At 40.5% G+C, this 12,290-nt stretch overlaps 2 protein-coding genes and 1 non-coding gene across 8 annotated transcripts in view; 2 read left to right on the plus strand and 1 right to left on the minus strand.

The window, feature by feature from the left end:
- The window catches only part of lrba (LPS responsive beige-like anchor protein), a 237,930-nt gene extending 234,403 nt beyond the window's left edge, over positions 1-3,527 (minus strand). For all 6 annotated transcript variants that reach the window (XM_050044707.1, XM_050044706.1, XM_050044705.1 and 3 more), the window contains exon 1: positions 2,628-3,527. In XM_050044707.1, coding sequence (XP_049900664.1) covers positions 2,628-2,813 — 186 coding nt within the window. In that variant the 5' untranslated portion in view covers positions 2,814-3,527. The remainder of the gene's footprint in view (positions 1-2,627) is intronic.
- A 3,871-nt stretch (positions 3,528-7,398) lies between these two features.
- Positions 7,399-11,299, plus strand: rps3a (ribosomal protein S3A). The gene is made up of 6 exons (XM_050044722.1): positions 7,399-7,556; positions 8,227-8,330; positions 8,654-8,841; positions 10,180-10,388; positions 10,726-10,835; positions 11,129-11,299. Exons 1-6 carry the CDS (start codon positions 7,495-7,497, stop codon positions 11,254-11,256), a joined length of 801 nt encoding a protein of 266 aa, XP_049900679.1. The 5' UTR covers positions 7,399-7,494; the 3' UTR covers positions 11,257-11,299.
- LOC126391086 (small nucleolar RNA SNORD73) lies at positions 10,900-10,966 on the plus strand. The gene has a single exon (XR_007570031.1). It is a non-coding gene; the product is annotated as a small nucleolar RNA SNORD73 (small nucleolar RNA).
- Positions 11,300-12,290: the final 991 nt, after the last annotated feature.

Consider the following 12,290-nt stretch of genomic DNA (forward strand, 5'->3'; position numbering starts at 1 on the left):
CACCTCGTCGCTAGATAGACCTACTCCTGAAAAAGTCGTGCGCAAGGCTTTTTGTCCCTACGAGGCCGCCGTCATTTACCCGACGGGAGGGGTGAGCGAGTGAGCCCTGCAATCTAGAATTTGACCACTGATGTCACTGTTTTCAACCCATTTTACACACTGGCCCTTTAAATGCATGAAAAAAAGTTGTGAAGTTCACAGCCTCCAGCGCACCAGCTCTGCTTTAAAAAGACTTTGATACTGTCAACCAAGATGGGTTCAATCCAAGGAGTCATGACAAGGAAATCAACATCTCTCAGTAGCAGAATATGAGAGACGACAGTGAATGTGTGGCCGTGTGTTTAGGATACACCACCGCACACACAGAAAACAATTTTCTTATTTAAAAACATGATGGAAACCAGTTTAAACATTAACTGACTACTCCTCACTCTCAACTTTACTTTCACTTTCAACTGAAACAGACTGTCGTACCCTAAAGAGAAGTGTAAAACCCACAGTGCAGTGTGAAGTACAGCTCCTCTGACTTAAGATGTTAAGCAAAACCAAAGCCAGCATAATGAGCTGCTTTTTTTAAAGAAAACAACTGAATATTGTTGCGTATAACCCCAGCCCATGTGTCACAAGTCATCACAACCACTGTTTAAGGGCACACTAGAATAGTTGGGATAATCCTCCTGAGGAAACTCTGTAGCTTTCAACCAAAATCAGTGGAGGACTCGTGTATTGAGACAAATGACACACTGCTTAAGAGAAGAATCTGGCCTCTGTGGTAAATTAGATTATCACCCAATTGACGGAGCGGAGGATGTGGAGGGTTTGAGAGAAAGAGTGGTGAGCGTAATGAAATGCATGGTGCTATCGCTCAAAGCCTTTACATGACACTGAGCATGCTACACATGGAGTCCCACGGGCACAGGCAGAGCTGCACACTTTTATTTGTGTCAAAACATAAGCCTGACTGTCTCTCCAGCTCGGGAAAATGCAAAAATCATTAGTAGTGATCTCTTTGGACTAAGCAACTAAAAACAACACCTCCTGGTGATATTTTACCATATTTGCTGCCTCGTAAACTTAAAGTCACTACAGGCAGTCACATGTTTTCTGACTCCCAATAATAAAAGGGGAAAAATTGTAACCAAGAAAGCAAGACATGAAAAATTGGCATCTCTGGCACCATTTCATTCATTATTCATACAATTTATACTTAAGATAAAACAACAAATGTCACTTTCACAAACATGAGCCCCTCGCGAATTGGCAGTCTGCACTTACAGATGAAATCCCTGGCCTTACTTTCAAAGAAGCATCAAGTTTTCGCAGTGAAACTCTTCTAGCGAACCAAATCATCATGAAACAACTCAACACTGTAGGGGTGAAACAGTTAGATGATTCATAAATCAATCAATCAACAGAAAAATTTGGGTTTTCTGCTGCTCTGGGAACATGTGAGGGACATTGTCTTATATTAAAGTGCAAAAAAGATTCACTGATATTAATAATAATTGTTATATTAAAAAAAACCTTTTTCAGTTGATCTGTATGTTTGCCTTTTTGTTGTGTCCATATAGATGTAGTGGTTGGCTCACTGGTTGGATGATGGGGGAGCTTTCTGTTTAGCAGTGCAAAAACCCCCAAGGGAAAAATTTCCCCCACTACACTTCATTTTCCCCCACTGTGGGGGTTGGTGTCGGAGCAAACTTGGTGACTACAGACATGGAGGATGAGCCTCCTTTTACTAAAAGGCCTCCATTGTGTTACCACAGTGACAAAGCAGTTTTGCAGGTTCCACCTTTACCTCTCCCACCCCCTCTCTCTCCTCCTCCTCCCACCTAACCAGCCTAACTTTATGTGAGCATGCTCTCTAAACTTCCTCATTACCCGTGGTTTCATTCATTCATTCATTCTCGTGCAGGTGCTGCCAAGTTATTTCATGACTCGGGGGGAGCCAAAGGGCTATCAGTGCTGCAGACAGACAAAGCTGGATAACGACTTTAAGGTGGCCAACAGGTAGTAGACAGATAAGGCACACACACACATACACACACACACACACACTCTGCCTGACCTGGATATGTCACAAAAAGCACCAGCTGATTTGCTTCAACAGCTTTTCTGCCAGGATCATTCTCCTGACATAGCAGCCTGTCCTTTATAATTAAAACCTGAGGATGAGTGTGTTTTTCTATGATCAAACCTAACTGTTTCATGTTTATATGTAGGGACACAATTACATCGTAATTTAAAAGTGTATAAAATTATAACAGGTGCATGAAAATCTGCAAATAATATGATGTGAAATGTGAATTTTGCACTGCAACTGTCACAAACACTAAAAGCTATTTGGTATGCAATAAATAAAGATACTTTTTCATATAGGGGCAATCAGGATAAAAGTCATTCAGCATATGACTCATGACAGTTTCCAATGTGTGCTGCTCACCATAAAGTCATTAAAACCACTGGTGCTAAAGTGTGCCACTTAATTTGCTGTTGCATGATCATCAACGCCTTTTTATGCAGATGGAGATGATGTCAGACCTTTCCAAACGTTTAGATCTCCCTGTCAGTACTACAGCGTGACAGTGCTATCTAAGGCCTATCCTGAGCTCTCATAATCAGCTTACCAGGTTGAACACCGTCTCCACAATATCTCGGTTGGAAACTTCCCCAACTTCCACCAGGCCAGCGAGCACGGCGAATTTCATCCTTATCCCCCTGATAGGCACTCCGGGGTTGAGCGCCATGGCGCCTGATCTCCCGTCCTTTCCATCACCTGGCTGCGCAGCGCCCGCTGTCTCCTCGCTAGCCATTGCTAAGGAAGGGACGGGACAGGTGGTGTTCACAGGTAAGGCACCTGTTCACCTCCGACGGGTGACAGTGCAGCCGATGTCGGGGAGGAGAAAGAGGGATCTATCTCCCCTCGAGCTGAGTTGTTGACAGTCTACAGGCACACAGAACACACGTTTCACTCCCCATCCAAGTAGTTTAGCGAAAGTAGGCAAGAAAAGGCGTGAAGATAGTGTGTTAGCCGTTTATAGCGCGAGACTGGAAATGTCACCACTGAACTAACGTTACTCCTCTCCCCTGCTCCGTAACTTGATCCCAGACGGATGGATTAATGCCGTTAAAAGCCGCGAGGAAGTGTCCCGCAGGTAACGAGGGGGGACGCAGGTGTAGCAGAGCTCACCCTTTACCTGTTTCCTCCTCCGCTCGGTCAAACGGCAAACGAGGATACGGTGACTTCAGTATCTCCGTACAGCAGTGAAGTTGCTAGTGTTACTGAGTCCAGACACTTGACAGGTAGCGCGCTTGGCACAAGCCAAAACTCACAAACTGGAAAAGGAGGGGTAAGTCCGTGAAGCAGCTCCGGCGGAAGTCGACGAAGGACATATGTCCGCTCCGTCCTCTCCGGCAAACTCCTCAGACTTGCCTAAATGTCAGCGTTACCCCAGCTGCGGCGCATTCTCTTCCTGATTTACCCCGGTAGCTTCAGCTCGTCACCGCCATGACAGTGTAGCCCTTGAGTGAGTGGCGCATGCGCAGTGGGGAGCTGAGTCTGTTGAGCTCATTGGCAGGTGTGCCGCTCAGGTGGCTTTTTAGCACGACACGATGGGACTCAGTTAAAATCAACAGAGCGTCCGTATTTATTCAGGTACAGCGAGCTGTGTTTCATCATCCTGACAGGGAAGTAAAGTACTGTACTTGAGTACAGTTTTTACATACATGACCTTTATTCGAGTATTTCCATTTTCTGCTTCTTTATACTCCTCCACTGCATGTGCTTGCACTTTTTACCCCACTATATTTTTCACACATAGCCTTTTTACTTTTTATTTACATAGAAGTAGCACATTACTTTTATTTAGACAAAAATAAAGATATTTACACTTTAAATTAATGCAGAAAAGGCACAATTTGTAGCATAAAAAAAATCACTAGAATGCAAAAAAAAGGAACAATAAAAACTGAACTCTTGGATAGAATATTACATTATAATATGAAAATCTAGAATATATTCACAAAATATTTAAAAATACAAATATTCAGGGTTGCAGGAGGGCAGGGTACACCCTGGACAGGTGACATATAGAGACAGACATCCATTCACACTCACATTCACACCTACAGCCAGTTTAGAGTCACCAGTTAACCTGACGTGCATGTCTTTGGATTGTGGGAGGAAGCAGGAGAGCCTGGAGAAAACCCACGCTGACATGGGGAGAGCGTGCAATCTCTGCACAGAAGGGCTCCCCCACCCTGGGCTACAACCCCCCACCCCAGGTTCAAACCAGGAACCCTCTTGCTGTGAGGCGACAATGCTAACCACTGCACCGCCATGCTGCCCAAAAAATACAAATAAAGAGTACTATATATAGCCTACTATATACACCAGACAAAAGCAGTAAGGGCAATGTGTATTGAGACAAAAAACACGAATGTAAAGGGGTGACAAAAAATTGCATTTGAGGAAATGAGATGGTGGATAAAGTCCTGTTTTTATGAATAGCAGTGCTAATAGCATGAAATATGTTATTGCACATGGCAAAAAAAAGTGAAGTTAGTGTGTCATGATGCAAAGACAGTCCTGCAGATGGTTAACAGATGACTTAAGTGTGTCATTAAAAAGAGTAATGCTCCACCCTGGGCAGCTGCAACAATAAAAACACTGTTCATCAACAGAAGTTAAAATCTAATGATATACTTGTAATCACATTTTAAAAGGGCCACCCTGCATTATGAGCAGTTAATACAGTACATGGGCTACATTATGTTGATAACACCTTTGTAGGTTTATTTTAGAAAAGCTTTTGATATCGGATTTTTAACTTGTAATGGAGTATTGTTACATCATACTACTTCTACTTATGTAAAGGATCTGAAGACTTCTTTCATCAAAGCCCACCACAGCTTAGAAAAAAAATCTTTCAGGCTGACACACTCACATTAAAATTAACAGCCATAAATAAAGCAAAATGAATCAGAACTGCTTTCTGCCACTAATCTGAATTAAATGCAGCTCACTTGATCACTGAGGAACTTTTTGAAGTGGCAGTATAGTATTACAATAAGGAACAGGGCCTTTTTGCATCAGTTAAGAAACTGAACAGGGTGGTAGTTTTACCTTTACACTTCATAATAAATCCCAGAGGCGTCTGAGGATATTTAGGATAACTCTCATGTTGCCATGATACACGGCTACCGCATGACAGAACAATAAACCCTTAACCAATAGTCTGTAGTAGATATATCATTTTAGAACAATGAAGATCATTCAGCAACTGTAGATAAAAATCACTCCCTAAGACATAACAGATGAAAAAATAGCATAAATAATAAATCAATACAGTACTGTAGCATAGCCCCTGGAGGGAAACTTGTATCTTAGATATGTTGAACAAGCACCAGACAAAGCTTTGTGCTGGGAGAGAAAAAAAATCATAAAGGAGGGTTGAATTGTATTTAGGACTTTGTTTTTGTGCAGCACAACAGCACATTGACAGATGTCTGCATCCTGAGGCGCTGGAAGCCAAACATTAAAGCAAAGTGACAGCTCTGCTTTGCTTGCCTTTTCAAATCACCACCAACAACACATGCCATGTGAGGTGTTTACATAGCTGAATAGATTAGACATCCCAGTTTCATGTCTATTATTGCATGAAGAGAAATCCAATTAAAACCCAACCTGTTAAATTATAATCCCTATACTCTGTATTTAATAAACAGTGCCCATCGTTTAAAGTATTTGTCTTCTCCTTTCTCTGCTCATACTGTTGACTTCATATTTGCTCTGCAGAATGGCTGAGCAACTATGAGCGTTGTTGCCACAGCGGCAGCTGGCGTCACTGTTACCACTGACCTCCCAGTAAAGTGTATCTGAGCCCTCAGGGACCCTGGGAGTCATGGAAGCCAGCAGCACCGCCCATGAGACACAGGCAGGCCTCGTCTCTGATGTAATGACCTGAAAATCAACAGACTTGTTCACTGCAGCCCAAAGGTAGACCTTCTTAAATAAGGCCTTGAAAAGCTTTTACTGACCTTTGGGTGGAACACAGACGGTGCTTTATTATGTTTTTTTAACTCGGCTCTATGGAGATAATGAGGCTCTAAGCTTGAGACATTCTGTGGCATATTAAAGTTTTACTTTAATCAACTTTTGCTCTCTTCCTGCCATCCTGTTCGAACGTCTCCATCTGGGCAGACAATCATCATTTCTGCAAATGATTTAGTGTCAAAGACAAGAGTTAAATCAATGAGCTTGAAAGAGCTTTACTTTTAGATTGTGTCAGATTAAAGCTTGCAGGATTCACTTTAAACACACAGAGAGCAGAAAAAGTACATTAACAATTACAAAAGAAAATTCTAAGCCAGCCATTAAGCCAACAATTTAATCTTGATACTTGTTCAAATAATAAAACCCAGATTTTAGATGAGATAAACACAAAAGAAGGCAAATGTAGATGTAATACAGCTGCAATGCTATAAGGAGCTCTGGGCCTTCAGGTGTTGTTGATTTGTAAAGTCTCAAAACATTTTAAGGTGAAAAAAGTTAAAATAATAAAAAATAGTCTGCTACATAGTTTAACCTCTCAGATTTACATTTTCAAAATATCCCTGCATGCACAGAGACGCGGTATTTATGAGGCTTTTATAACTGGTTTAGATATTAACGTATTAATAGTCTAAGGAATGCAGACACTATAGCACTCATAAGTATGCTTACTTTGATTGTATTTAGCAACAGACAAAATTCTTCCCTTTGTTATAATGACAGTTTGGGTGGGTAAGAAGCTACACACCCACGTGACGTATTCAGACACCTAGAGACTGGTTCTGCCTGTTCAGAGATCAGGTTTTATAATACAAGTAATCCTGGTTCCGTTACTGTTATGGTTAAATTTAATCACAACTGAATAGTACTGAATTTATAACTTTGTAATGATTTACATACTTTTTTATTTGCATAGTTTAAATTTCCTTATTTCAAATTCCTTGTAGACATTTTGTTTTTCAATGTAAAAAACTGAATGTGTTGGAAATTCAGAAACAAATGAGATTTTTTTTCTTTTTCTATATAATAATTTAATTCTAAACAAAGGTCAGTGGCTAATATCGAGAACTTTACCAATACCAGTGTTGCTTTTTTGTTTAAACTCTTAATAAAAAATAAAATCAAATAATAAGCTATAGTTTACTCCTTGCTGTATAAAATGTGGATTGTTTGTCTGTGTGAATGAATAAAATGTAGGCTAAATTGCACATTTAGGTATTAGGTTGCTTATAAATTAAAGTCATTGCTTCCCCAGACACAATTAACAAAGTTATCAACATAGTAAAAGGCTCATGATATTATCAGAACAGCCTTTGACCAGCAGAGGGCGCCTACAGAAGCTACAAAGACTCGCGAGAACAGACGATTCTCACAAACTCGTTCGGTCTCTTTATTTCTCGCGGTATTTCCTTCTTCCTCCTCTTTCACTCCCTGTAGCCAACATGGCAGTCGGCAAGAATAAGAGGCTGACCAAAGGCGGCAAAAAAGGTGCCAAAAAGAAGATGTAAGTAGGAAATTCTCACATCGCAACATGACAGAGGCTTTGTCCTTCACACTGGCGTCGGTTCGGTGCGAGAAATGTGAAGGATGAAGCCGATTTTAATCAGATGGTGCAGGGCTAGTGCTAAGTCTCGTCACCGGCCTCTGTCTCAGTGGCGCTGGATGGAGTTGAAACATGCCGTGTCCCTAAAGTCTGCGCTGTGGTGTTCTGTCACAATTGCAGTTGATTAAATTTCATTTAAGAGATTCAGCTTATTTAAGCAGAAAGCTGTGCCAGTTTGGCCTTATAGTTATTGGTAGTAAACGTTATTTGTTAACGGCTACTACATGTTAGCACGGATTTAGCCGAGCTTACTTATCAATATGGCAGCCAAACGCTACAATTGGATGACTGCCGGTCAGGATAATTGTGCTGTATGACATAAATTAGCAATCCAGGTGTTTTAATTGTATGGCCATGTAATGAAGGAAAGTGACACCGGTGAATTAATAAGATGAACGTAAATCTTCCATGGTTCCTGCTAGCCCGAGCAGTGTCCTTTGCAGTGCGTGCTTAGCTAGCATGCTAGCAGTGAGTCTGCTCTCTAGCCCACTGCTAGCTGCCCGGTTTGTTGGTTTAACTGTCATTTCTGCTGCACGAGTTTGTCCTAAGTGCTTGTGTCTCCCTCCTGCAGTGTGGACCCTTTCTCCAAGAAGGACTGGTATGATGTCAAGGCACCAGCCATGTTCAACATCCGCAATCTTGGCAAGACCTTGGTCACCAGGACTCAGGGAACCAGTAAGTCTACATAGTGTAAATTCTTAACATGTAGCTGAATGTGTAATAACATTGAGCTGTCTCCCATACATTAGACTGACAGTAAATACAAGCTCCACGTGTAGACTGTCAGAGTTAGGCCAAATGAGGCTGTCACAGTAAGAAATTTAGAGTTGAATTTTAAATCATGCTGTAAATGCACATGTTGATCCCCGTGCATACCCATGTGTTAGTTTTTCTTGGGTACCTGAGAATGTATGAAATTGACTTCAGAGACTGGCATTACTTTCAATTCAGCAGGTGCTTGTTGTCTAACGTGTATGCATTATTCTTAACCATGTAAGGAATCGCCTCCGATGGTCTGAAGGGACGTGTGTTCGAGGTGAGCCTCGCTGACCTGCAGAACGACGAGGTGGCCTTCCGCAAGTTCAAGCTCATCACTGAGGATGTTCAGGGCAAGAACTGCCTCACCAACTTCCACGGCATGGACCTGACCCGCGACAAGATGTGCTCCATGGTCAAGAAATGGCAGGTAACTATCACGTTCACATGAACAGTACTGCATGTCATTCTGAAAATCACTGTAGTCAATGTGAGTTGAGGCAACAACACCAAATTGATAATAATTTGGCCTATATTTGTTCTCAAATGTTTGAGATTCAATATGTAGCCATGTTTACAAGCTGATCATTTCAGAATATAATGTTAATTGTCAGGTTTATATGTCTTAAATGAAAATGAAGGATGAATGCACCTACAACATGATTTTATGAGCAGTTAAAGTGTTTAAATGAGGTTGAGCTGTGACTGGAGGGTCAGTTGGACTGCCTGGAAGAAGTTAACAGGAATTGTAGTTGATGTATCTACTTCTAGGTGCTTGATAACTTTCTTTCTGTTGTAATGTTAGAACTCAGAAGTTTTTGAATGTAGTTAAAGAGACCTCAGAAAAGAACATACATGGTTGTTTATGGTTGCCTGGAGAAACGCATAAATACTAAATTAATTTGTGCAATGGAGTCATTAGCAGTCAGTCTAATTTTTGCCAGTTTTGTAGTGTGAGTGGTGGAATTTAAGACCTTTTATAAGATTGTTGCAGTAAATGGGTGAAGGTGCAATATTTTATTTAAGAGAAATACTTGTTAGTCGGATGTACATTGTCTCAGAATTTGAGAACTGACTGAGGTTTGATTTTAGCGTGAGGACTTCTCCTAAAGAGCAGTAATCCCTGTTTCAAGGTAACCACTGTTTAACAGATGATTGCAGTATGCTCTGCAGAGTTTATGGACAATGCTTTTCAGTCTTACTCTTGAGGATAGTTTGATTTTATTTAGCTCCATGAACTTGAAAAAAAGTTGAGTTACGTTGGTGTTTTGGTTGGGTTCCAGTCTCATATCTAAGTATCAATATAACATCTATCTTGCCCACCCCTAAAAGCAGCATTTGGGTAAAACAGTTTGTACTTGTGATAACTGGAGGAACGGTTACAGTTACTGGAATCAATACGTGGTTTTGGTTACAAAACTTTTGTGCTCGTGAAAATATGGAGGCATTATCGTAAATTATTATTCATCATCTTCTTCTTTTAATAATTTCACACATTCTACTTTCTAAAACTAGTTTGCTTCCTGAGGCATTAGATTTGGGTGTATACTAAACACTTAAGTGACCAAAACTGCAGTCAGGTGCAGAAGTTGTGAAAATATATCTTGTTTAAAATAACAAGTGTGTTTAACAGGTTGAGGGAAAAGTGAGCACTGCAGAAATTAGAATACGGGGACTATTTGAAACAGAGAGGTGGCAGGTTGAGACTGTTTGGGGTGACATTTTCACTGTGAAGTCTAACAAGGATTGATTTGTTCTCTCCACTCAGACCATGATCGAAGCCCATGTGGATGTGAAGACCACCGACGGCTACCTTCTGCGCCTGTTCTGCGTGGGTTTCACAAAGAAGCGCACCAACCAGATCAGAAAGACCTCCTACGCCCAGCACCAGCAGGTCCGTCAGATTCGCAAGAAGATGATGGAGATCATGACCCGTGAGGTTCAGACCAATGACCTGAAGGAAGTTGTCAACAAGCTGTAAGTCATGGTGACCTTCTTCTGCCTCTGAGTGACATTTGTTCATAGAATTTTTAATGACAACACAGATACAGCTTTGAAATTTAATGGCAGATTTTAAAATGTAATTCTTTATTGCATGTTCAAGATGAGCGTATGTCAGTGGTGGCGTAATTGCTAAATGTTATTAATGCCTGGCTGTTTTACTCATCTTGTCAGGATAATTGTATTTGTCCAGAGTATAGTTTATATTTATGTAACAAAGCGTCCTGGTGTTCACTGAACATGCCAGTTTATGTAGACTTTGTGAATCGTGATGACCGTTTGCATTAATGTGTTGTGTATTGTCGTACTCCAGGATCCCTGACAGCGTTGGTAAGGACATTGAGAAGGCCTGCCAGTCCATCTACCCTCTTCACGACGTCTACGTTCGCAAAGTCAAGATGCTTAAGAAGCCCAAGTTTGAGTGTAAGTGACTCTCAGCTACAACACTGGCCATGCCTGTGGATTTTTCTTTACCACCGCCTACGGGAACGCATGATGACACTGTTTCGGTCCCAGATGATCACCTGATTAATATCTAATGATCACCTGATGTTCCCAAACAAGAAGAACACAGAGTCTTCATGACTGTGTGGAAGGAGTGCAGCAATATGGTTTCCAGATTAGGTTGAGTGTGATGGATGAAATATTACAGTGTCATTGCTGTTTTCACTGTAAACAACCAGCTTATGTTTTGCACTGTCCTGTGTGTGTTCCAGTGGGCAAACTGATGGAGCTCCACGGTGAGGGCGGTGCCGGCAGCGCTGCAAAGGCATCCGGTGATGACACTGGAGCCAAGGTGGAGAGGGCTGATGGCTATGAGCCCCCCATCCAGGAGACAGTTTAAAACACCCTGACAGATTTAATAAAAAATGTAAATGACCAACAAACTCTCCTGTTTTTCTTTGTGTTGTGTTTTTGTGCTTACAGGAAGAGAAGGAGCACATTTTGTGTATGATAGGAGGCACACACAGTATAAACTTCTACAAGCAATGGAATCAAATTGAATAGCCCTGCAGAACTTTGAAGCTTGTGTTCATTTGAGGCTGTCGTCCTAAACTTGTAATTGCACCATATTATATTACAAGGTGTTCCTATTTTGTACCCATATGGGATTTAAGGTGGTGTCTTAAATCCAATTTTATAAATATTAAGTCTAAGTCTCCAAGTAGCCTAAAATTTAATTTCAATTGCCACAAACATTTTATCTAATTTCATTTATCCATCCTTTATTTTTTGTGTTTGTGATCTAATTAAGCTCCTGTGTGTTAACTCCCTGAAACCTGGAGCCTTTCACAAGTATTTAAACCTTTCAACCCTGAGCAAATTGGTGGCATTTCTTTCAAAAACATGAGGAAAAAAGGCACTGAGCAACTTGGAGATGTCTCGCAAATTGAAAAAAAATGGAAAAATAATATATAAATAAAATACTTATTAAAAAAGGAAAAGTAGAAAAAGCATAATATGATTTATTTAAATAAAAATATTTGGAAAATTACTTGACAAAAAGAAGGGGGAAAAGCTAGGGAAAAAAACTTTAATTTTATAATTATGTTACAGAACAATTTTTAAGCTCTCATTGCTGGTCATTTCCTTCTTTCAAATCTAACTATTTTTTTTATTTCTCGACTAATTTCTTATTAATTTAGGTGGTCATTTTTTTCGTTGTTCATTGCCTTCTTGCCTTCCATGTTTTAAAAAGTTAAGATTTCAGATGTTATGTTATAACATTTTTAAACCTGCCACTGAAACCTACCATCTTTTTATTTTATACTTGCACTTACATGTTTACAAATGTAGATTAACCCAGCTAATAACCACATAAAACCTACTTAGGATTTGTTGAAAAATCTGTCTTAAATGTTAATTATATTTAAAGGG

Source organism: Epinephelus moara, chromosome 5 (genome assembly GCF_006386435.1).
Source record: "Epinephelus moara isolate mb chromosome 5, YSFRI_EMoa_1.0, whole genome shotgun sequence".
NCBI lineage: Eukaryota > Metazoa > Chordata > Actinopteri > Perciformes > Serranidae > Epinephelus > Epinephelus moara.

What these genes read in the sequence shown, in the direction of transcription:
- rps3a (XM_050044722.1), top strand. Translation starts at nt 7,495, where the DNA reads ATGGCAGTCGGCAAGAATAAGAGGCTGACCAAAGGCGGCAAAAAAGGT. An exon ending in CCATGGTCAAGAAATGGCAG is followed by an intron (nt 8,842 to 10,179) that starts GTAACTATCACG and finishes CTCTCCACTCAG; the next exon opens with ACCATGATCGAAGCCCATGT. An exon ending in TAAGAAGCCCAAGTTTGAGT is followed by an intron (nt 10,836 to 11,128) that starts GTAAGTGACTCT and finishes TGTGTGTTCCAG; the next exon opens with TGGGCAAACTGATGGAGCTC.